At 44.5% G+C, this 26,201-nt stretch overlaps 1 protein-coding gene across 1 annotated transcript in view; it reads left to right on the forward strand.

Annotated features, from left to right (window-relative positions):
- The window catches only part of LOC121081302 (protoheme IX farnesyltransferase, mitochondrial), a 104,587-nt gene extending 79,984 nt beyond the window's left edge, over positions 1-24,603 (forward strand). The window contains exons 6-7 of the mRNA XM_040580216.1: positions 10,195-10,427; positions 23,122-24,603. Coding sequence (XP_040436150.1) covers positions 10,195-10,427; positions 23,122-23,564 — 676 coding nt within the window. The 3' untranslated portion in view covers positions 23,565-24,603. The remainder of the gene's footprint in view (positions 1-10,194; positions 10,428-23,121) is intronic.
- Positions 24,604-26,201: the final 1,598 nt, after the last annotated feature.

Below are 26,201 nucleotides of genomic sequence, written 5' to 3' on the forward strand. Positions count from 1 at the left end.
ACTACAGCACAGGAAAATGTTTCTGGAGAGACCGTATTATCCATCCTGTTTGTCAGCTGGTCTCTGGTTCTTAAACAAAAAGAGAACTGAGATTTTGAAATAAAATTAATGGATCACTTAACTGCCGTGTTATAAGGTTAGGTTTGTTAGGTTAAAGAGGAGGATTTAGTTTAAATATTACGGGGACATTTTTCAAATTTACTGTAGGTTTGTCTTGTTAGCACTTTAAAAAAATATTTACATTTTCTCAACTGCAGGGAAGCTGTGAATATTATTATTATTCACCCTTTCACTCCTACCCAACAAAGCCATGGAACAAGGAGCGTGCTGACGCTCCGCAGGGTTGCTGAGGGTTGTTATGATTAGCATTCTGGTGTGTATAGCAAGTGTAATAAGAGCATAAACATTTTACAAGTGTAGGTCCTTTTCATTTTCAATTTTTTACTTCAAGTGAAGTGACGAGGCCCAATTGGAGCCGCAGTGTAATAACAAAGGGCAGCATAAAAAGTTTTATTTCCATCTGAACATGGTATTTGTGAACAGTAAGTCGCCCCAGGGTTTCCTGAGCTCTCTCATCCCAAACCTGTGGGTGTTTTGGTCTCAGTCCCCTGGGCAGACTCCTGGACCCATGAACAGTGAATGACCGGCTCCTGGCATCGTTTGCGTGGCGTTAGACTGATAAAAATGAGAGCAGGGTATGTGCAGGGGAAAGCGCCGTGCTGAGGGTGTGCAGAGTTCTCTGTTTTTCAGTTGAGTTGAAATTCCTCTTACCTCAGCTTAGCATACACAGTGCGTCTTTGTGGAAACTTTCAGCAAAATCGATCAAGCCAATTTTGATTTACGCAAGCATAAATAAGAGAGATGTGTCCCTTTCAAGATGAAATGATTCTTTTAAATTAGCCATGTTTGTTTATGATAGTTTTAAAGTCCCTCGCTCTGGCAGAGGAGACAGAACATCTGCAGCTCAGATTCTTGAGGAGCGAGGGGAATTAATTGCCTCCAATTTGGTTAAAACACAGTGTTGATTATGCTTTTATACAATAGCAATACACAATCATGACAGGGTAGCTTGGGCTCTGTGCATGGGTTGTTTCTTCATTGGGAGAGAAATGAATTGACACAGATATGGGATATTTTATCCTAGTCTGTATTTATTTACACTGAGTACCCTTCTGAACAAGTATATTAGATAGCAAAGCTTGGCAGTTTTGTGCCAGAACTCAAGAAGGCAACTCCATGGCGAGACCTATATGTGTTTATCCAGCGCTGAGCTTCTCGTATGCTGAGTTCTTACCGTATGACATTCCTTGGGAGACTGAGACACCGCTCATTGAATCCTTCACCGTTTCCCTGCTGATGGCCCAGATGTCATTCAAAACCACATCCAGGTGGGCGCTGATGGATCTGGCTGAGCCCTGTGGACAAAGGAAAGATATTAAAGGTAATTCCTTTTGCAGAGATTTGCATTTTAAAGAGGTTTATTTGAGATTTAGATCGGTAAACTCTTGTCTGGAGACACAATGCTGTGGTGTTGAACTCCTGATTTAAGTGTGCTTAATGCTACCCATTAACCCAGCTCGTTAGGCTTGTGGGAGCACCTACAAGTTTCATACCTCCTCTTAACACAGAGTTCCTCCTCAGCTCAGACTTCATGTTACAAGTTGGTTTTAGAACTTTTCCACTGTTTTCTACACTATTTTTTTACATTTGGGGAAAAGTACTGTCCAATCTGAGATTGTCAACATCTTTGTCATAGTTATCACCAGAAACCAATTCACAAAAAAGGCAGTTACAAAAACATAACCAGGCAGAATTGCAACCAGTGTGTTCTGGCAGTCTTAAAGATTGTGGTAGTGTTATACCCAGTTAAAGGGGATTCAATGTAAAATAAGTGTAGTGCACGTAGAGCCTGATGTGCCACAGCAACACATTTTGGGGGATGAGACACCAGACACAGAATATAGATACTGCTTCTTAACCTGTGAAGACAAAGCTAAATAATTCATTAAAGGAAAAAAAAAAAAAAAAAACCAATTTGACAAAGCTCCCCATTTGTTTGCACCTCCTAAAAGACATCTAAGACGTCTTGTCAGTCTTCAGTGGTAAATGATAGACAAGCATGTATTCTGATATTTGGAGTTGATTGGGAAAAATTGAATTCCCAAATAAAAGTGTAATTTAGTTTCAAAATACATCATCCTTCATCCCTTGTTGTGAGTCATGAACTTTCTTGCATGACTGAGAGAGAATAAATTAGTATCTGTTAAGATCTTTCTGTACATTTTTTCCCTTAAAATAGTACCATTTTAGCTTATTGATAGATATCGTTCAGTTTAATATTATTCTGGTACTTCGGAAGATTAAGACTTAATCAGCAGGTTCTTGGGCTTTTCATAATGTTCAGTCACAGTGTACCTGTGGAAGATGATATCAAAAGTGGGAGCGTGGACTGCCTGTGTTTACTAAAGCTTGCCTGATGCTGAATCGGATCTACAGGAAAGAAATAAAGAGGTCTGGCAGTATGACCATTCTGCCAATGTTAAAGCTATTTTTTCCTTTGAATTGGAAAGAAATATCTCTCCTTGAGACTAATGCAATCTGTAAATGGAAGTTGTAGTTGAATATAAAAATATTTTGTCAGTCATGCCTTGAGTCTTTAGAAAAAACATATGCTGCCTCAAAATTCTGCTAATTAGGAGTCATAATGTATCGTGGTGTAACCACTTTGATTTAGTATGTCAGATCTGAGTGTGGATGTTTTTTCTATCAGGTGCATCCCCAGTCTGTCTGTAGGACTCTTCTGGAGTTTAATGTCTTCTGCAAAAAAATTAGAATAATTTTAGAAAAGTCATCCACGATGAAGCTACTGATCCAGGCAATGTTGTTCCAGTTTCAGTTTCCATTAGTGTTGTTGTTATTACTGTAGAACTTTTACAGCTGACAATGGTCATGAATATGGTTTTTATTACTAAGTATATAAATATGCAGGCTGAAAGGATTTGTGTGGAAAGTTAAAATTTAATTTCACTGTTGGTAGATTGCCATCATTCAGTTTTCTGCCGTGATTACTGATTGGTTTTGAATGCTCTGTGCCTTGCTTTGAGCTTAGAAGCTGTATGAGTGGGTTTTTTTAACCTCCCATCAAAAATAATCTCAGGGAAGCTACCGTTACTATTCGAGGCAAAATGTGCTTTTTACAGCCTTCTGGCTCATTTTTCGCAGTCAGCTGACTCTGCGGCACTTGCGCCAGCAGACAACCCCACTGCTGGTTTCAGGCATCTGTCCATCTGGGGAAGCAGAGCTGGAAATGACACAAATGCAGTCCAGATGTGGGCTTGAAGGAGATGGGTCCTTCTGCCCCTTACCTAAGCCATGGGAGCAGGAAGGCTTCGCTGCAGTCATGCGTTGCTGCAGTGTGCAACGTCTTCAGCGCCCTGCATCTTCCCAGTGGGATGGGATTACCTAGTGTCACTCCTGGGGTTGATGTCCTTCCCTGATTTTCTTGCTAGACCTCTAAAAGCTGTGGAGGAGGGTTCAGCAGTTCTTGGATGCTGCTCTTTAAATAAATAAATAAATGAAATGAAAAAAATCCCTTGGCTGATACTTCTGCAGCTGAGGGAGGTGACCAAGTTGTAGCTCAGCACCACATGACAGTCATGGTGACCACAGGCTCAGCTCCTACCCTGGGACTTGTTTTTGGCAGTTGCCTGGCCACAGGAATTGAGAAGATGCCAAGAGATGAGCAAAAGTGTACATCAGCAGCTGGGGAGAATGATGGTTTTCTGCATGGCATTAGGTGCATTTATGCTGGGGTAGTCCATGGACATCCTCACTCCTGAAATAACATGGGCTTTCGCGGCCACAGAAACCTTCAGAGGGCTGTGACTTGCACTTCAGCTGGTGTAACCTCTCATTGCTGGTGGAAAAATGCAAAAACTCCAGGCTGATGCTTTTGTCTGAGTTTGTAAGTGGCTTCAGAAGCCTTAATAACTTACTGCTGACCTGGAAAAAATTAGGAAGAGGAGGGGGCTTCCTCCAGCAGTCTTGTACTGGCGAGTAGTCCGGGGACATTTTTAGTACCTACAGATTCCAGAAATAATAAGCAACTTACGATGCTTCCTCCTGAAATCTGATTTTAATTATGGCTTTGGAACAGCGTTCATGCACTGGCCTCGTATCTCAGCCTGTGATGGCGAAATGAAATTGCAGAGATGAGAATCACACTTGTGTTCTGTCTGCCAAATACCTTCTTCCAAGCTCCCACTATTTTCAGCCTGTATGTGCGTGAGGCTGGTTCAGGCTGTTCCTTTTCTTATTACGACAAATTGTTTTGACACTATATGCAGATGGAATTTGCACCCAGAGTAGCAATACTGAGATTAATCTGAGCCGTCAATCTCATCTTTATTGTCTCGGTCCTGTTTACCTGCCACCGTGGAAGATGCTGAAGTCAGGGATAATTTAGGATCATTTCTGGGGGCAACAGCAGCAAATGAGTGAGGGGAGGAAGCGTGGTGGTCTTGCTGAACCTGTGTTTTGAACAGAACGGGAAACTCACCAAAAACCCAAAGCAGTTTTTGTGTCATCATAAAAAAGAAGCAGAATTGCAGTTTAATTAAAGGGTGTAGTCTGCACAGAGCATTTGGCATTACTAAAATCCTAGTCAGAGGAAAGTGAGGATGCATGTCTTGGCTTCGCTGGGACGTGGAAATGGTTCTAAATAAGTTCCTTCCCTTCCCACCTTCCTCCTCCCGCCCAGCCCGTGGCTGGATGCAGTGGGTGCGTTGTGGGGATGCGCAGCCTGGCCGGTGCTGGGGGAGCGAGTGGTGCTGTGCCTCTGCCCGGCCTCCTGCCCTTCGGCACAGCGCTTGCCCTCTGCGCTTCATTCTTCACCATCCCTCTCCTGCCTGTGTTCGACCATCACCCTGCCTTTGGCAGGACAGATCCCTGGCCCTGTGGCTCGAGGGAGAGTTGTCAATAATAATAAGATCTAACGCAAAGTAACCAGCTGGGAATTTGAATGGTTCAATCCATTAAGGTGTTCTGTGCGTGCTGCAGCAAAACAAAAGAGCATTGTTGGTTGGTTGGTTTGTTTTTTTTTTTTAGTTTGCCCTTTTAGAAGTGGGTGATGTTTCCATAAAAGGTTTTTGACAGACAGGGAGAAGACGGGATTTGTTTTATTACCTTTTCTATTAGGCTTTGAATCCAATTTTCAAATATCAGCGCTTGTGCTTCACCTGAAAAATATGCAGGCAGCTTTAAATGGACACTTACGTTCAGGCTTACACTTTTATGTAAATATGTTTTGTGTGCCCTGTTTCCCATTAACACAAGGTCAAAAATTAAGTTTCTTACATATTTACATAACATCTGAACATGAATTGCATACAAGTGCTGGTTGCATGAATGTGCCTATTCAGAATTCATATGGGCTTTGTGTCTGTGTTTGTATATGAGTGTCAATATATTCACAGAGACAGGTCAAAGCATTAGATGCTGATGCAGGAATTTTCCATATTTCAAAATATCAATAGGTTTTTAAGAGGGAATTTTCTCTAATTTCTTGATTGTTTTTTCTTAAAAAAATTTTCTTTGAACTTTGCCCCCCTTTTTCATACTGTTTTTTAAATTGCAGATCAAACTGTACTTTGACAGTCATCTTCACAAAATGTTTTGCCAAAGAGCCAAAGACAGCATAGAAAAGCATGTGTAGTAGTGATGCTATTGATCTTTATAGATATTAAGCTTGTTAATGCTGCTGTGAAATAGGTAAAATAGTACATTAATTTTATAGATGGGCAAATGCTTTAATTTGTTTTCCCCTCTCCATTTTTCCAAGTAACGCTGTGAGTCAATAAGTGCTAGTATCCATGACACTGGAGCTTATTAAATCAATATATTTCATGCACATGTGTGTAAGATCATTACATAGGTATAACCAGATCATATGTAAGTGGCAACTAGATTCGGAGAATTTGCTTTTGCACATGAATTAAAACAGGCAGCTGCGTTGTCCAAAGTCTCCGTTAACAATACGATGAGTGGGGTCCACATGGATGCCCGGTGGTTGTGTGTGCAGGGGATGCCTGAATATCGACCACATGGGATTCGTCCTGCCTGCTCCCCCTTCCCCACCTCAGATAGCTCTGGGTGTTCTCGAGCAATCCTCCCTGCCTGACCGACAGCATCTCTCCGGACACCTCTGTGTCAACAAAAGCTTTGAGTTGAATGAGGAGAAACCTGGGTCTCTGCTCCTTGTCCTGCGCCTCCTCCTCCTCTTGGATGCTGTCAGTGGAGTGTGGCTGGGGAGAGTCCGTCTTGGGTAAATGCTGTGGGAGAGAAATGTCACCACATTTTCTTTCAGTCAGGAAGGGTTTGATTATTCAATGTTCAAGCTGAAGTTCTCTCAAAAGCTTTTAGTTGAATGTGAGTGTCTTCTAGCAGTGTTAGTAGGCAGACTTTGGCAGATGCATGCTCAGTAAAGGAGAAGGAGGAACAAGGCAGAACTACCAGGTTTTGGTTTTCCTTTAGGAGGTGTCCTGTGTGGTGACAAACTGGGTATTTTAGAGCTGAAATTTGAAGAGAACTCATTTGGCACTTGTAGTATTTTTCCAAAGTCTGATTTTAATCAGTCAAATAACTGAAACCAACTCCTCCCAAGAATCCATCATAAAACCTAGTTTCTTACTCAATATGTTTGCTTTCTGAGCTAGCTCCTTGGCCAATTTTCCAATGGAAGATTGCCTTTTTTTCCCATGGGAGCGATTCCCTTAGCATAAGTGAACGCCCAAGTGAAATGAGGCTTATGTACCAGCATCTGTCATCAGCCTGCACTTACTGCCTGAGATGGTTTAAGGATGAAGGAAGCCAGCAGAGACCCCGCAGCCACTTTTGACCACCGCATGAGGATTCTCTGGCGCTGGGTTACCCAGGACTGATGCTCCTGTGATGCACGCTGGACTGCGCGGTGTCACGAGGCTGTAGCGGGAGGAGCTGCGTGGTCATTAGGTGGTGGGGCTAATTCAGTGACAGCTCAGCATCACAGCCTATCTCCTGCTCCAGAATGAGATCCTGCTGTCCTGTGTTCCCTGGGTGAGATACAGGCAGTCTGGCAAAGGAACGTGCACCAAATCAGCAAGCCTCACGCTGCATGCCTGACTTAGGACAGACCTAGTGTGAACACGGAGATGCGTAACAGTCCCTAGAAGACTATGAGCTAGTAGAGGTTGGAATACCCTGAAACTGCGCTGATTTAAACCTAGAGTCAGTCTTGTCTTATTAAAATACTGCAGGTCACTGAAGCAGAAAGAACTGCACCAGTGACTGAAATCTCCCAATGTTTTCCTCAAACATTCTCTCTTTCCCAATGAGGAGCTGCTTAGACTTCTCCTAGACCTTATAAACATGACATATTTATGTGAGAGTGGGTTGAATTCTCCTCTGCCTCATGTCTCACCAAGCAGGCAAGGTCCTAATTCCCGATTGCAGTGTCTTTGTGATGCCAAACAGTATTCTGAGGGGCAGAAACAACAAAGCTGAATCATCAGACCGCAGTTTGAGTTTCTGATCTCAGTTGGAGTTGTATTTGTAAGTTGGACAGTTACTCTTCTAGAAGAATTTTTACAGTTCCTTGATTGTTAAGGAAACACTGGAGAGAAGTAGAAAATGCAATACTTTCAGGATGTCCAAAAGTATTATAGTTCAACTGCTGATGAAGAACAACCGCCATTGACTTGATTCCCTCCCCTGAGATCATTAGGACTATTACAGACCCTAATCAAACAGCCTCCAGGAACTTCCTTTTAAAGAGGCAAAAAGGAAGAAACCAAGAAAGAAGTGTGTTTTCATCCCCCAGGAACAGCACAGCTTTTCTGGAGGCCTCAGCCACATAACTTCACCCTTCCCTTTTGATAAAGCCTCTTTTTTAAAGGTACTTTGCCAACCCATCAGTGAGGGCAGCGCACGGGTGGTGTCAGGGCTGGCACCGGCGGGGGGACACAGTGCTGGCTTCAGCCGCGCGGGGGTATTTGCACTCCCAGCCTTTGCCTTCCCTGCCCGTAGGAGTCGTGAGGGGCTGGTTTCTGCTGCTGGGTGACCAGCTGGTGGTGTGTAGCGTTCCTTTGGATCAGGAGTCTTCACTCTTGATTAGTGAGGAAAGCGCTCGTTGCATTAGGTCAAACTGTGTCCTCATTTATGTCTGTGAGCCCGGCGGGAGCCGACGTGGGCAGCCTGGCCTCAGAGGGTCACGCTGGTCTTTTGTCGCCTCGAGAGTGTGTATTGTGTAAATCTGGTGTTTACTGTCTGACTGTATTTTATTCAGGAATCAGTCAAGATAGATTTGTTTAACCAAACCCAGTCAGGCTTTCATTGCAGAGGGGCAACATCTACGAAATTCGGCATTTGTAGTCGGCGTTGAGGCAGTTTACGGTACAGATTGTGTTTTGCTGCCTTGCTGCAAAAGAGCACTGCTAGCTGCAAAACCAGAGAGCACAGCACCGTATGGCTCCTTTCACAGTATGGCTCCTGAAAACAGTCTTAAATTTTATACATCTCATTGTCAGTGGATGGCAATGATGTACCCTGCCTCTACTCCTGATATATTAGTAACACCAAGACTGGTAATGCTGCAGCGTAAATGTGCTCTGTGCACGCTCCGTAACCTAAAATCTGTTGATGGTATTGAAAAGCTGGATAAAATGACTTAGTCAATTTAATTTAAATTGAAGGCAGATCTTTAGTGTGAGATTTGCTCATTTTAGTTCTTCTAGTTATTTAGGATGCCCATGCCATACTGGCTCAACAAAGGCCTTAAAAATCAAAACTTGAAGGGTAGGATTTTTTGCTGATAAAACTCCCATAAAATTCATCCCCACCAGCAAATTTTTCTTATGAGGGTTGGAGTAGTGCTTGCAACACGTATTTTAGGGTTAAGGATTTGACCAGAGGGCAAAGTGATTGTAGAATACAAAGGCTGCATAGTTTTCAATTAGACAAAACGTGTAAAGCTAAACTTCATGCAGAGACATTTGTGGCAAGCACACATATTTTCTTGTCTTATATGGATGACTAGAAGTGTGTGTTTAGCCACATGGGTTATTAAATGCAACTCAGTTAATGGCATTTTCCTCCCTTCCAGAGGTCTCCCACACCACGTTATTTCTTAGTGGCATTTAATTCTCTCTTCCCATTATACCAAACACCCTCGAACGAGCACATGTGAAGAGATCTCCGCCAGCAGCAAACATGTTGATCTGTGCAAGGGATCACAAATAAAACTTGCTTAGGGTTGCATCATGGCGTGGTTTTGGTAGCCAAACAAAAAATCCTTGTTCGTCGTATTTGAGTGTTTATTGTGGAACTTATTAGCAGAAGTTTACGTAGCTTCAGCCACTTTCTTACAGATTTTAACAAGATTTTCCAGCCTTCCCTGAGCTCTTAGCTGATGTGGAGTAGAAATCAACGGAAATCATTTGCATCTCTGATGTTTGCTGCTTTCAGCCAAACCTAGAATATCTTCAGTTAATTCCAGTCGTACTTAGAAGATAATAAGTTTTGATTTTGATTCTGCTGCCAGAATTGCTTTGGTGTGCTACCCCTGCTTAGCACAGTGTGTAAGCTAAATGGGAATGCAGAAAAATCAGCCCTTTTTTTCAGTAAAGCAAAAAAGTACTTTATTCCTGTTGATGTAACTTCAAAATGATTGAATGTACTCTTTTTTTTTTCTTGTAAATGCTTCCTAATTTTGTGTCTAACCCTGTTGCATCTCAGTCAAAGGATCCCTTCGATGATTTCAATCAGTTAAAAATCTGACAAGCTACAACCATCCTCGTTTACTCTAAACCCTAAGTGCTTTTCCCAGAGGTCAAAATTTACTAAGATTGAAATGAAAGAGAAAGATCTGCTGGAAGCACCAGCTCTCCGTAAGGGCTGTTTAGCTGCAGAGGTTGAATTTCTGTGGTGAACACGGTGCTCACAACAAGGATTGCCTGTCACTGCAAACCAATAGCAAGATTGTCTTAACTTTTTAGAAAGGCTTTTCTTGGGGTGGGGGGTTCAAATGGGAAAATTTGGGCTGGGCAAGTGAAAAAGTAGTAAAAATCCAATCTTAATTTTTGGGAGGAGGCAAAAGGAGCGGGACTGGTTGTTCTTTAAGACAGACTTGCGCTCAGTGTATGTCTCCGGCTCTCTCCACAGCCCTCTACTCGCTGTCTCTTTTGCTGCCTCCTGCGGCATCCCGGGAATTGCGCTGCTGACACTGGGAGTAAACCCTCTCACTGGTGCCCTGGGAGCCTTCAACATTTTCTTGTACACGTGTTGTTACACGCCCATGAAGAGGATGAGCATTGCCAACACATGGGTGGGAGCTGTCGTCGGTGCCATTCCCCCTGTCATGGGCTGGACCGCGGCGACCGGGAGTCTCGATGCCGGTGAGTATAAAACCCTTGCATCGGGGTGAGCGGTTGTCAGCATTGCCTTTAGGGTATCTAAAAAGACCTGCTCAGAAGGAAATAAAGCTTGCTTTTTAGGCTTTTTGGTCTGATACTGCTTCAAAAGCAGGTACATTCTGCTGCTTGCAATGCCAAAGTCTGTTACAGCACGATGCCGTGGGGACTGAATGAGTAGACATGATGGTATCGCACTCCTTACAGGGCGTTTCGGGGGCAAACATGAGCTGATAAAAGCCTGTGACCTACTGAATATGTGTTTAGGCCATCTTAAAAATAAATGTAGAAGGAAATTAGCGTCTTTGGGGTTCACATGGAAGAAAACGTTACGTAATTTCAGGATTAAAACCATACCCAGTGAGATCCGGCTTAGATGGCAGGAGCTTTCAGCTGGAAAATTCTCAGATGTGTTTATTACTGTCTTCCCACAAGCCAGAAAATATCCTAGGAAGATTAATTTATTGATGTATTTCTTAATTGCCCATTTCTAAACTTTTAGTTTATAAATGTTCCTGTCCCCCCTCCTTGAAAAGCAAACGAAGATTTCTATTTTAATAACTCTGAACCATTTTTACATCCCTCATAAACCACTCATCTCTTCAGCAGCTAAACTCTGACACAGTTAGGGCTTGTTTTTTCCTGCCAGCTAGAAACTTAAGAATCAAAGTAGCTCCACATACTTGTATTCTGAAGAAACTAATGATTTCAATTAACAGGTCTGTTAAGAATTGTTTTAGTGCACACTCATCCCACAGTGTGGCATATTTAAAGCTTGAATAATACTTTCAACAGGAAGATTTTTAAACAGAAATTATTAGAATCAGTGCAAAATCTGTCCTTCATTTATGCTACGCACTTCTTAATTTCTGCGCACTTCCTATGAAAGTCCGTCTGAATTGGCTTTGTTGATGTATGTTCTGATACAGATCTAATCCAAAGTTAGGATGAAAGGTTTTGTGGGTGTTTTTTTTAAAAAAAATGTATGCACTACTTCTATACAAACATTTACTTCTTTCAAAGTTTTTTTTTTTTTACATACATTTAGCCCTGTAAATGGTATGTATGTGTATGTATAGTGTCTTGTGTTCAGGAGCATGTAACAGACACCATTAGAAGCTCTGTATTTCTGAAGAGAAGACAATGATTTAAAACCACAACATGTATCATTTTAAGAACCTCATCATTTGGCTGCAGATGCTTACACCTTGGATCTTAGGTTGTTTAGGGATTTCTGTTTTGGTTTTGGCACCTCACTGCAGAGTTGACGTTAGAAGATGACTCTCACGTGCCAATGCTTCATCTGCAAAGTCCAGCCTGGAGGAGCGGGAGCGAAGAGCTCCATCTCACCAAAAGCCCTTGCTGTAGTGCCTGTCATGGTTCAAATTTTCGCCCCTGGTTTTAAGATGGCAGCTAAACTGCTGCAGTTAAAGCCCAGCACACCAAGGTAAACTGGCACTGATTTTCCTTGCCTTTAATTTGTCAGGTTACAGCTTGGTCTTTGAGACCCGTTTTGCAGAGAGCTAAGCTGTCCCTGTATGGCGGGCAGCAGGGAGCACTGCCGGTGTCCCAAGCGAGCTCTTCCTCTCTAATTTACAACTGAAATGGGGTTACGTGTCCCTCTGCCAGCTCTGCTGTGGAGGGGATAATCTCTGGCAATGATGACAGCAGTGGAAAATGGTAACTTTAAACCAGCAGAGCAGACCTTGCCAGAACATGATGGTCTGCGCTGGTACATAACCCAGTCTTGTATTGTTTGTTCTGAGTAGCTAAAACTTCCTACAGCCACCTCCCGGTCTGTGTCGGCGCAGGCAGGTGGCTTGTTTAATAGAGAGAGAAGTGTTACTGAGGTGATGCTGGTCTTTGCAATGAAGCATACCTGGGGAGAGTCTGGAAAACGGTCATCTGAATGTAATATTTTACTGTATTTTCAGTATTAAAAAAAACCACTTCCCCCTCCAAAAAACCCCACAAACACCTTGTAAAAAAAAAGGGAGAAACAGAAGAAAAGGATTGCATTGTAGACTATGATTTTCAATGTTAAACATTTTACTATTGCAAATGAGAAGAGAGTTCAGCACCTGGCAGCATCAGACCTGTGCAGAGTATAAGCGTGCATCTGCGTGCATACATACGTGACGTGCAGACCTGCATCCTTCTCTGACCAGCCTACCCACAGTTGTTGAACTCATTAATAATGTGTAATTAGCTTGGAGACTTAACCTAGTTTTAGGTAGAGGTGTGAAAATGCATTTGCACCTCATTTAAAGAAAAAAAAAAACCAAAAAACAACGACCATTCCACTCAATAACAAAGAGGAATGTGAAGGAAGGGAGTTGGAAAACTAATGAGAAGAAAGGTTCTCACCACTTTAACTGGTGATTTTTTGAGTTTACATTTTCCTGTGGATTTTCTCTCCTTGTAATCTTCTCACAGCAGCCACACTGGTATACATGTTGCTGGTTTTAAGAAAAACAATATTGAATTGTAGACCTTTCATTACCATTTGAGGGGGGTAACCAGGGGTACTGGGACAACCGTGGCCGCGCTCTTCTGTAGTGCCAGGGGTTCGGTAACATCACTGGCATGGCTCGTGGATACTGCAGCAAGATGCTGGAAATGCCTAGTTTCCAATTCCAGAGATAACAGTGTCTCAGATTGGAGCAGCCTTGTTTTAATTTGTCCTCATTTTGTTTATAACTTCCTTATTTCAAAGACTAATACCTTATTTCTTGCACAGGCAACAAATATGGCATATTTGCAGATAAAAATCTGGGATCCTTGTATATCCAGTGATGCAAACGCTTGCTGGTATTCCTTACGCTACACATCTTTTTCAGATCTTACGCTGGTTCCTAGTGATGCTTGCTTCCATTTCTGCCCTGATAGGTAACTTTAATTATATACTTTTAAACCTGATTGACCATCCTGTCCCCAACCCTGGATTTTGTGCTAACGTAATTTAGAGAAAACCTCACATTTCAAATGCGAAAGATAAGGTTATCTCTGGGAAGATGTGGAATTCTTTGTTGTGGCGTTGGGGGGGGGGGGGGGTTTGTGGCTTTTTGTTGGTTGGTGGCTGTTTTTTTTTAATGGCAGCTGTTTGAAACTGATGAAAGATCAGGAATGTTAACATTTCCTCACTGGGGGAGCTGAGTGCAGGTGAGATGGTCAAAGGTGCATGATAAATGTAATTTATCACATACCTATCACTACCACGTATCTGGTGTATTTATGCAGAACTTAACTGCCAGCCTGTGATTTGCAGTAACACGTTTGCTTCCTTGAAAGCAGATTTCATTGCTCCTTTGTGGCACTATTTATTTCTAAAGAGATTTGTTTTTCTAGTAAATCTAGACACCCTCAAATTATTTCTCCTGATCTTACAAAGGAAGAACTAGCAGGAAAATAATGAAATTCACTTAAAGCGTTAAGTGATAGCGTAAAGACAGGAAAAAGAGGCAGACTTGGCAGCATGTTCTGCTCTGTGCTGGATCCTCCTCCTGCGCAGGATCCATGTGCAGGATTGCTCCTGCCTGTGCCACGCTGCTGTAGAGCCGGTGCACAGCCCTCTTTAGGAAGGAACGGAGCTATTTATTTTGGCACGTGAGAGGCACAACCTAGATGTGCTTTAAATTACTCTTGCATTGTTGGTCTTTCTCCCCAAGCTAATGCCCCAGCTTGCTTGTATGAAATGTTTGTTGTCCATTTGAACTTTTTATTTCTAGTTAGCAGAAAAACTGAAGCTGGGGTAAATGTTTCCGAGTGCCATAGCCTGTATTCTGCCTTAGACATTTTCATTTTGTGCTTCTTCCCTTAACCTTCTTGTGCTTATGTGCTGAAGGCTTGATCCCAGCCCGCAAGCGGTATCGGTGACTTAAAGCCGAGCAATTCAGTGCCACCGTGTTCATATAAACCACCCAGTTAGATGGAAGTGACAAGCAGGGGTCCTCAACATAATGTGCTTATCAGTTAAGGGGATTTATTCTGAGTAGGTGGCAGCGGCATAGCAGATAGCAGCCCTGACAGCAGAGCAGACCTTACAGACCCGTGGTGGCCTAGGAGCCGTAGGTATTACTGCGCCAAAGAATGTTTATCTCAAGAGACTATTTAGTTTATCTCAGATGCTCCACTTCTGGTCTTGCTTTCCTGAAAGACATCTTGTACTGATTTTCATTCATTTTCAGAAATTTAAGTAATTCCTGGGGCTATGGAATTTATAGGCTGAGTATCAATTGTAATCATGTGGAGGCTGATTTTTAAATTGCCTTTACTTTGTAATTCAAATTGTGTTGTATGGTAGACATTAATTATGTCAGCCAACATCTATTTACAAATGGGGATTTAAAAACCGGCAGTTCTTATCAGCTAGTGACATTTGGCAGATGGATGGTTTCAGTAACAAAACAAAATGAAATGGGGGGCGGGGGGGGGGGGGGGGGGGGGGGAGGGCTGCACCAAACGTGTCAGTGGCTGGAGCCTTGCATACCTTCCCTGGTGTAGCACTTGTCTGCCAGGAGGAGGGAGAGCAAAGCAACAGCTTAATTGCCTGCCAGGTAAGCTCAGAGATGTTTGTGTCCCATCCCATGGAGGATTCTGAGCTTTCAGAGCCCCTGGGGGTGCACGCAGCTCTGGGGGGGGCAGCCCCCCGGCGCAGGGCAGCTCCACCGTCCAGCTGCAGGAGCAGGGCAGGCTCCAGCTATACGCTCCCTTCAGTAGACTCAGCTTTTTGGGGTTTCACTTCTCAGATGAAAGGCAGCAGAATTTGCGGTCTGTTCCAGAGGAGACAGAGATATTCATGTCACTGACATACGAGAATTGGAAGCTGGGGGCCCAGGAGTGTGCTTTGTGGGGGTAAAAAGTGAGGCAGAGGGACAATACTAGTAAGCAGCTGGTCTGAATTTAGGACAAAAGCCAGTGGGCTGATTTTTTTTCCCCCTTTCCATCCTCACAAGAGACAAAAGAAATGGCAGTTCCACCGTGGGGCACCTGGGGGGCTGACCCCAGGAATTCACAGGCACCGTGCCCCACGCATGGCTGTTGGGGCACAGGGAGGAGATGGGGCATTGCGACAGCCCCTGCGCCCCCGGGCGTGAGGCACAGCACCCGCAGGAGAAGCACCGATGTTCTGGGTGAGTGATGGAACATCTGCAGGAGGAGCAGGACGGGGGTCTGTGGGAGGGACTGCCACCCTTGGGTAGGTGGGAGCCCCAGAGGGAGCTTGGAAGAGGCGGCTGATGAGGAGCCCCTGCGTGGCTCTGCAGGGCTGCAGTCCTCTGCCGAGACAGGTCCTTTGCCAAACCCTTCCTAAACAGATCTGCACGTAACAAATGGCCAGGGCAAAGACCGCATTTTCATCTCACCCAGCAGGCTCGCTTTTTTAATGGCATCTGTTGCTGGGGTTAGCTAAGACAAGTTATGTACCGCATGGCTTTTTTTTCTCAACCTTGCCTGTATAATGAAAGGTCTTTCCCTGTGAGGCTTTTGGCCGTAGTAGCCTGTTGTGTGTCACACAAAAAGTGTGCGTGCCTCCGTGTATCTATATGCAGACAGCGTTTCTCCACATGGGAAGCGTACCTGAGGACATCTGGTTTCCTCCTGTTAAGGGCGGTGGCCGGGAACGCTCCCTCGAGGTGAAAAACCCCATTGCCAACTTCATTTCCCATTCCTGGTGGACACCAAGGATCATCCTTTTGTTTTGCAGACAAGCCGTACGCAAGGCCAACATCCCCTTCCCTTTATGTGCTGCAGCAGAGAAGTCTATCGCAGCTCCGAGACGCTCCTGTCCCACAAGCCTTTTGTGCCATCCTTCAAAAGAAACGGCTATTGAAACCCATGACCATGAAGCTTTTGAGTTTTCCAGCGTTTTTCTCCGTGCCCTTGGTTTACATGACCGTGTAACCTTGAAGGCGCACAATCAGGGCCGCGCGCGGGGCGGTGCGTGCCCGCGCTGACAGCCGGCACCATTGTTTGCAGCCCGGAGACCTTGTGCAAAGCTTTACAAGCGAGACTTTCCCTTTTTGCCTTCTCAAGGCTGCTTAGCAGCTCACGCGGCATCTGACACAAGCAGTAGCATCTGCTTTGTTTTCCAGTGGAAGCAGAAGTGCCGGGTGCTGCCTTGCTGCGCTGCTAACGGAGGAAATGCTGCGGTGGGGAAATAGGGGGGAATTGCATCCGTTTGGTTAAGGTTTGCGGCTAGATAATTCCCAAATGTCTTTGTGTTTGAGAAGGCTTCATAATTGCAAATGAAGATGTAAATTTTGTAGCGCTAATCCCTTTTCTACTTCCAAAGACAATGGGAAAATGAAATAGTAGATAACATTTTTCCTCAGGAGTAATTGTACAAAGGCAGTATCTTGAACACTTGTAATCGGAGGCTAATTGATTTACCCTAATAGTCATGTTCCATCACCAAAACAAGCTGAAGGAAAGGCAGTAATCGTTGCACCTTCCAGCTCTCCTTCATAAACAGAAAATGCCATCGCCAGCTCAATAAGCCAGTCCTTACGTGTCAGGACACTACGGCTGCGTTATGAACGTGACTTTTCAAACCCCTCTGAATATTTGTCCAAATTCCTCCAAAAAAACCCTTCGGGTGTTTAATATTACATTGAATCTGTGATGGGCAGCAAGGCTTTGATGAGACTTCAGAATCTTCCTTTACCCCCATAATTGCTGCGTAGTTAGAAATCTCCAGGGCAGACTACTGTGTTAAACTTGTGAACGAGCACAAAAGAAAAGATAGAAAATAAATGCATCGGGAATGTTTCCAGTACGTTTCCTGCAAGTATAACATCCTGTAAAACTCCTGCAGGACCACAGTGAAGAGTTCTGGACCGGTTGTGTTAAATTTCCTCTAGAAGAGGTGAAAAATGCAGTCTGAGACAGCACAGTTGCTTGCAAGCAGGTGGATACAGCTGGACCAAGTCAAGTCTCTGAGCTCTAATCTACCTTGTCTGGATTAAAGAGGAGTAATTTGTTCAACATCTTTTAAGGGAGGAGAGCCAGTTGTGTGCTATCAAGTAAAGCGGTGTGTGGTTGTTTCCTGACTACGATCCATTAAAAGGCTGAGTTTAGGCTACCAAAGCCTTCCCCTCCTGACAGCAGCCAAACTCGTACCAGTTTCCTAAAGACAAAAGGCCGGTGCTTTCCTCTAATAAGTCAGGGAGCTACCAAGGTCTGGAAATAATTTTAAAATTCCTTCACATTATTCAAGGCAGAAGAATTACTAAAATTGTGCTTTAAGCAAAACAGCATTCTTAGGTTGCCAAGGCAGTAAACACCAGCTTTGGGAAATGCAGTAAGATTTCAACATCTGTTTTGGAGCTGATATTTTAACCATTCCATGTTTATTTTAATGCCTGGTTGGCCACTTCCCAGTCATACATGTGCAGCACCAAAGCAAAGACAGGAGGAGTGAGTCCGTTCTTGAATGGATGCTGCAGATCAGCTCCCCCTTCCTTATTTTTTTTATTTTATTGATTAAGTAAATAAGAGTTTGTCCTGTCTAGAGCTTGAAAGGGATATAAGAGGTTTGCAGAACACAATGCGGAGGGTTGGCACTGTGTGTTGTCTAAAGAACAGTGAGGAGGATAAGAAGGACAAATAAGTTGCTCCCCCTCAGCACGTTTTCAGGAGCCCGGTGTCGATGCAGCAGCCTCTGCAGATAACCTGGGACGTGGTGGCCTTGACTTGTGCCAACCAGCCCATGTTCAGCCGCCTGCCCGAGCTGGGTGGGCTCCAGCTGACCCTGCTCTGGAGGCTGCTGCTTCCACCAACACACGCTGTGCTCCAGCCCTTGCCCGCTCGGAGCTCAGCTCCTTTTCTGCCCTGGAAGAGCTTGCCTTCAGAAATGTTTCGGAGAGTTTCAACCTGATCATCCCAAACTATCGTGCCTTGTTTAAGAAACAATTCAGCTGCACGTGAAATCATCGCTACTGCTCCACGTGCCAACTGCACAACGTATAAAGCTCCTTGATGAAAGGTATTGCCAGCATGTAAGAGGCATATTTCAAATCGCTGCTTAAGAGAGTGACATCCTCAGCACGAGATGGTCAAGCAGCATCCAAACACTACTTCTGCCCTTTAGGGGATGAGAAAATAGGTTTGTGGTCCTGAGGTTGCTTTGCATGAATGAAACTGTTCGCTCAGAGTGATGCTACCAGCATGATTTCTGTTGGCACTGATGGCTTGGCAGCTGAATGTGCCCACTCTTTCTTGAGTAGATGCCGTATAGAATCGAACCTCTTACATCCTTTACAGGACTGAGAAGTTTGGGGACTCGCACTGGGATCTGGAGCTTCCCATCCGTGGGTCACTGATCCCAGCATAAGCCCAGGATGGGCAGGACAAGAAGCTGTGGCCACCTGATTGCTATGCTCTCCTCTCCCTTGTGTTAACCACTGGCCAGAGTTCACACCCTGCAAGGGCTTACACCCTAAAAACCATCTCCCAGTTTCCTGCTCATAGGTGCTCTGCTTAGCAGAGAGGCCAAAAACTCGGTGGGCTCAGGTGCTGACATTGCTCCCTCGCCTGAGACTTGGAACATCCAGCAAATGAGGTCATCAGATAATTGTTTTAAAAGGAGTAAAATGTAAAATTTTAATCAAAGAGGTACCACAGTGCCTTCTTTACACCATGAAGAGCGTAATTTCAGAGGTGGATGCTTCTTGCTCTTGCAATTTTGAAAATTAGACTGTCAGCTGCTGTGGTTTGCAAGCCCGCTGTCACTAGTTGCTTTTGGAAGTCTCATCTTACAATTATTTCCAAATTTTACCCAAATTTATTGAACCTTAAAACGTCTTGTCAAGCAGTTTCCAAGTCACTGTAGAATTTAGTGTCGTGTTTGCTTTAGGAAAAGTGCAATTTATAAAGCTTCAGTATTTCACTAGATAAAAATATATTTACAGAAAGTACGAACCATTTTATACCTTCTTCGATGCCAGCTGACATTTTTGCTTTTTCTTAGCTATTGAAATAAAACCCTCAGCTTGTTCTTGTTTATTAAAAAGAAAATCTATTACTATTTAAGTACTAATAAGAGTATTTAGGACATGAAAAACAGCTTAACCTTAACATTCATGATGAACAGTAAAACCTATTGTTTACCTTTAACTCTGTGGGTGCTGTCGGACCTACCTGCTCCTCTGCGGTCCTGCAACTTTTGAGATGGTTTAAGCTAGCACAAAGTGGTTAAACAGTAGGAACTCCACAAGAAAACATTTTAGACGTGTTTTGCACAAAGAGGGGAAGAATACTGGAAACCTGGGTCCTAAATAGACTTCATTTTTTTTCCAAAATTGAACAGGGCTTGTTCACCAAGTTATCAGGATTTGCAAGTGTCTGCTCGCAGCTGCCCTGGGTTCTCACACCGGGAGGGTGAGCAGTTTGGAGGTGGTCGCAATCGGGCTAAACCTGCAGCTATTAAAAATCAGGCCAAAAAAGCCGAGGAGTTGGGGATACGCACAAGGCAGGTATTTGCAATCTTGCCATTTATAAACAGTTGTGGGAAAGCTGCAGGATCTGGTGCGAGCTCCTGCTGTCCTGCCTGCCCTCGGGTGTCCCAGTGCTGCGGAGGGGCCGGGGGAGCCGCCGGGCTGCGGTGCCCGGGGTGCCGGCTGCCTCCCGCTGCCCAAGCAAGCGCCGTGGCTCGGCTTGGATGCCGGCTCTGCTTTGCAAACTCTGTGCCAGCTCCACATCTTACGGCTGTGAACGACCTCATCTGGTCTTCACTTAATTATAAACTCCACAGAGAACAAGGAGATTTGTGTTGATTAAACTGATTTCCCAAACTGTTGGGAGCTGCGCAGTGGCAGCAGAGTAGGCTCTGCGCTAGTTTGAACCAGGTTAGTCTCCAGAGTTAGTCTCGCTGTAATATTGCTTAAAAACACTGCTGACCTAATTATGACATAGTTAACATTCATCTAGTAATTAATGAGTATTACAGTGTCTGCTCTGGGCTTGACAGGATTCCTACTGTGGGCTCATTTGATGCTGAATTGTGCTCTACCATGTGCTGTGCTTTGCAAGTCATCAGTCTTACGTGACACTTAAAAATCTCTGACAACCTGACAATCTCAGCCTGGGCAGAGGAAATTACAGGATGTCCAAGGCACATGGGAAACTAACCAAAAGATCGGGTCACTTAAAATCCTCATAATGGGCTATTAAATTGTTTTACTGTTCAGCTTCTCTGTAAAATATCAATTATCTCAATGGTTGTAATGTAATCAAAGTAATTAAATTCCAAAGGCTTGCATGTAAAAACCAGAGCTTTGTAAATGGGAATCCAGCCTCAAGTAGTTTAGTCGGTCTGTTTGTGTTTAAAAGTTTCTCCAGATGACTTTTTTTTTTTTTTTTAATGGTGTTACAGTTAGAGAACTGTTAAAGGTTTTTGTGTGTTTGAGGTTTAGGGTGTGTGTTGAGCTTGGCTGCACACAACATTTGAACAATCAAGTAAGCAAAGCCCATGTTACAGCCGAAACACAAGGATGCAGCCTGTGGCAGACGAGGAGTGGGTTGCTCCATCACCGTGGGAAGCAGGGACAGCCTCTGCCTTGGCCCGGGCTCCATCCCCTTAACCTCCCTCAGCTGACGGGGAATTGTCGCTCACCTTTCGCTGAGTTCTGAAAAATGACAAGCTAATGGCTCTGAAGCGCTTCAGATGTGAAACTTGAAAAATATTCCTATATCACATTCAGGATCTTGCCTCCGGTGATATGTTTTACAAGAATAGGAAAAAGCTAAAGAATGACATATTACAAGAACATTTTCCCAATTGTTTCTCCTGGTATAGGGATTACTACCCCTTGACTAAGTTTTATTCCTGTTTTTTACAGTAAAGCTACTCCCTTAGGTTTCAGCAGAACTGAATCAAATCCTGGTTTGTTAGGGCTAAAACTACTTTTGTTGCCATGATTTTCTGAAATTAGTGGTAGTTTTGGGGCGCACTATTTCCAACCGTCTTCTAAAAGAGATGGTTTATAGAAGGTGCTAAGTATCCACACCCTGAAAGGTGACTTTAGGAGGATCGATTGGAGGATTTGCAAGTGTTTTGGGCTGTAGTCCAGAAAATCACGTGTAATTAGTGACAGGCAATGTTGTTCCGAATGCTGCATGCCCAGTATATGAGCGTCTGTCTCCATGCTTCATATAATCAGCTTTCAGAGCCCTGTGCTCACCTAATGGAGTATTTGTTGCTCAGTTTAAAAAGCAATGAGACAAGTCTTTTATACCACTCCTGGATCTTATAAGCAACTGGAAACCCCCATTAAGGCTAATGAACCGTTCCTTCACTGGCTGATAAGGTAGGGCCAAAAAAGCGCCTTTTTTGCAAACTTAGATTATTATTTGCATGACAACAGCAGTGCAAGGTGCACTGTTTAAGACGTGAACTAGACATGCACAGCCCCAGGGAACATACAGCCAGAACAGACGGGGAGAAGCTGTGAACCGTGAAGCAGTTCTAAAGGAGACAGTCACTTGGTCTTTGTTCGAGCCCCAGCAGTCGCTGGGGAAGAAGTAGTGTTTGGGGAAGAATTTAAATACATTAACCTGTGTGCAGATAAGTGTTGCTGTTTCTGTTTCTGTCAAGTCATTAAGAAAATGATAGACTCACGGCTCCAGCTGAGAAGTAGTTTCCATAGAGAATGAGCTCATGGAGGCAGGGAGATGTAAAGAAAGTGTTAATGCCAGAGCAGAGTGTTTGAGAGCTGGGGAAACAAAAGGAAAATCCAGGAATGCTCATAATGTGCAACAGCCTTGGGGGATTTTTTGTGTCTTCAGACAAAATGAGTGAAGGGAGTTTAGTCTGAAGGCCTCCTTGAAGCTCACTGAAATCAGCCTAGAAGCTGCTTCTGCCTTGATAAGCCCCATCCTGAGAACAGCTGTGAAGAATGTGGTGCTTCCAGAGCTGCTTTTTGAGTGTAAAAGTAGCTACCTGGTGGTAATAAGAGTTACTTGATCAAACTACATAGAAGTTCCTGCAGTTGGTTGGAAGGAGTAAGACGTTTTCCATCTTCTGTCACCTCCTCAGCAGCTTCTGCCAGTTCTGCCTCCTGCCCAAGGTCCGCAGTGGAGGCGCTCCCTGCCGTGAGCAATCCCCTCCCTCCGTGCACCGGGCAAACGGAAAGCTTGGCCGTGCTCCCCGCTGCCAGGGTGCTGGCGTTTTCCCAGTGCTCGGGAGGAAGCGCTTACGCTCCTCTTCTGCTGTCACTGAGCAGGGCTCCGTGGTTCTGGGTGGTGTGACACTGCTCTGCCCAGGGGCTTTGTTCTTCTGTAGACGCACCAACTCGGGAAGCTGGGAGTAGGAGCTAGAGGCTCCCAGGAAAACAGCCTCCTGCCCAACTTCACTTCATTTCCATCAGTCTTCCCTCAGGTTGAGACTGAATTGGTGCAGAAACCAATTAGTGATGGTTCGTTAGGAGGAAGTGACTTGTTGAAATGCTTTGCAAATTAAATGCTCCAAAAACAGAAGAACCACCATGCGCAACCCTGTGTAAGTGCCGTTAACAACAGAACGTGTTGTCTCCCAGCACATGCCTTGTCTGCGGCACAGGGCGCTGTGATGGGGCCGCAGCGCTGCTCGGTTGCAAACGCAGCCTTCACCTGCTCGGGCCTTTATGCAGCGCTTCTTGCGTGGCCCTCTGATGCGTGTTTCCTTCTCTCTCCCCCACTGCAGGTGCGTTACTGTTAGGAGGAATCCTCTACTCCTGGCAGTTCCCTCACTTCAACGCCCTGAGCTGGGGTCTGCGGGAAGATTACTCCCGAGGAGGGTACTGCATGATGTCTGTCACCCACCCGGAGCTGTGCAGGCGCGTGGCTCTGCGTCACTGCCTGGCCTTAATAGGACTCTCAACGGTGGCTCCGGTTCTCGACATCACCACGTGGACTTTCCCCGTCATTTCGCTCCCCATCAACCTCTACATCTCCTACCTCGCCTTTCGGTTCTACAGGGATGCAGACCGCAGCAGCTCCAGGAAGCTCTTCTTCTGCAGCCTGTGGCATCTGCCGATGCTGCTGCTTGTCATGTTCACGTGCAAGAAATCTTTCCTGGAGAAGGAAGACAAAGGCGATCTGCTCGGTGAAAGTCATGGGAGGGCTATGGAAATTAGATTGCCTTAAATGTCAATTACTTGTCGTCCTCGTGGCACATCAGGTAGCACATTTTAGTAATTACAAGGGGGAAGCCTGTGGGGATCTGTTTGAAGAAGAATCATTTGTGCCTGGTGACCACTTCATGTGATAATTTTCTATTTTCTTCTGAAGGGGAATGAGAGCTTAAAGCATTTGTGAGCCTCAGGCCCTGTTCACTCATCACAAATTTCAATTTAGCCTACGTCAGAAGCACATCACTTTGGGATGGCTTTCCGAAGTGTCCATGGGTCGTGGTCTCTTGTCTCGTCGATAGGTTTTTACTTAGTCACATGCGCACACTTACTAACCGCCTGCACTGGCAGCCTTGGCGAAGCCATCGGGAAGCGACAGATGAATGATTTATCACCCCTCCTCCCCGAGCATCCTTTCCAAATTAAGCTTTGAGGCACATGGTGGGTTGGGTGAACTCATTCTCATCTCGATCTGTGCCATCCCCGCTCTGGTGTCACACAGAAGCCTTCAGTTTCTGAGGCTTTTTTCAATCAGTTACTTTTCCCAAGGTTCCCATTCACCCCCGTAGATTTTTAGCTTTCATACAGCTGGCACAATGCTAAAGGCATAAAGAAAACTGGCTTTCAGCACACTACACATCAGCATTTAAACAAACTCCAGATGAACAGCGCTTTTATAGCACATACCTTGAACACACTCTTGAGCTGTTCTACTGTACATCCATCACGGGGAATTTCGAACTCCCATGTGGTTTTACGTCATTAGGATTTGAGTCCCATGTGTCAGATCTTCAGCTGGTAGAAACTGCCATTGCTGTTTATGTCAGTGAAGTTTTGAAAAGGTGTAGGAGGTGAGAACCAGATCTCAGAGTCTGGTAGTTTTAAGGCTTTTCTATGCTAATGTGTCTTGTGCCAGCCTGTTCGGTCTTGGTGTCCTCGGACAAGCTCTGGACTTGCATCAAGAGCTTGAACTGTGTTTAGTATCACACTGTGGTGGCTCAGAGAGAAGGCTTCACTTATGGGGTTTGTAATTGATAAGGAAAGACATTTTACAGGAAAAAAAAACAAAACACACGGGAATTTTTATCTAATACTGCAATGTTCAAATTACTGATGCGACCAGCATCTCTCAAAAGCAATTATTGTGGATGGTCTCATTAGGAAAATGCATTATCTTTGTTAACTGATACACTGAAGAACATTTCTAGCCATGGTCTAATGTGCTTGCGATCCCACTCTGGGGCTGTGGCTCACCCTCAGCCTACCTGGGGCTGGCTGTGACCTGCTGGGATGCTTCTAAAGGCAGCAGCATCCAGGGCAGACAAAGGCTGTGTTATAGTTTATTGTGGTAGTTAGTGCCTGTTACGACTTGATTTGTTTTCACGCCAAGATTTCTTTCCCATGTGGAGAGGGACTGGGCAGCACAGTTGTGCATAGATCCAAAGATACAGTAACAACTGAAATAGGAGACACTGTCTCTAATCTGATCCCGAATAAAGCCCTTTGGGAAACGTCACAAATCTGCCACCACGTGCGTATCACGCTGACATAAAATCTTCACTGGCTGCTTTCATGATCCAGGCCTAACTTCTGGTCTCAGTTATGCTGGTATAAATCAGGAGTGACACGGTTAACCTCTGTTCTGCTGGCGGAGGTGCTCGCAGGAGCAGAGCCACCTGTTTTACATGGCTCTGCAATAATCAATTGTAAGATTTTCTGACTCTCTCAAGTGACTGCAGATGACAGGACTGAGTTCCCTCTTACTGTTCGACTGATGGACTCCGTTGTACTCGAGTTACTGTGGGCAACACTTCGTAGAAATGTCTGGAAGCTGTGCAGCTCCTGAATTTGTTTTAAAAACGCGTCCAGTCTTCTCTGCAATAAAGTGCATACTGTTAAAAAAAGGAGATGAATGCTCAAAATCTGTTTTAAATAATTCATTTATGATTGAAACACTGGTACGGTTCAGTTAATCGCAAAGGTATTGGATAAGTTTTGTGGCATTTCTCGCAGCAACGGTATTCTGGCTCACTGCAAGAGCAAGGACAGCATGTGAAATACTGGTTTATTGTGCAAAAAGCACATTGAAACTAAGTTGCATGGGAGTGGAATGGGTTTGTGCAAAACCAAAGGATTTGGTCAACCTTTAGCTGGGAGAGGAACCTGAAAAGAACAGATGGCTCACAAAACCCACAGATTTTGCTCCCAGAGGCAGAAAGTGGTGCTGAAACAGGAGGGTTGTGGTTTTCTCCTAAGTCATTATAGAGCCAGGCTTCAGGATAGCCTGCAAGTACCGGGTGCTGTCCTGACAAACTCCGTTTTGATTAAAGGTCCCAAAGACATACCTGTGGTTCCGTTTTGAAGAGCAGTCATCTTCATGTCTTGGGCCAAAATGTGTAACATTCACGGGTTTTAGGGCTAGACAGGAGCTTAGTAATCATCACCGAGTGTCTGCAAAATGCAGGTCACTGAGTTGCACCAGCGTCTCCACGCCCAGTCGCTGTGGCCTGGAGAGAAAGCTTGGGTTTAGAATGAGTGGATCTGGGATTTGAAAATAAGAAAGACCCTTTTTTTTTTTTTTTTTTTTTCCCTTAGAAAAGAGCTTTTTGCATCTAGAAGGTGTTCTCTGCTTTGCCACAGAATGGCTATGTGT

The sequence above is a fragment of the Falco naumanni genome, chromosome 1 (genome assembly GCF_017639655.2).
Source record: "Falco naumanni isolate bFalNau1 chromosome 1, bFalNau1.pat, whole genome shotgun sequence".
In the NCBI taxonomy this organism is placed as follows: Eukaryota; Metazoa; Chordata; class Aves; order Falconiformes; family Falconidae; genus Falco; species Falco naumanni.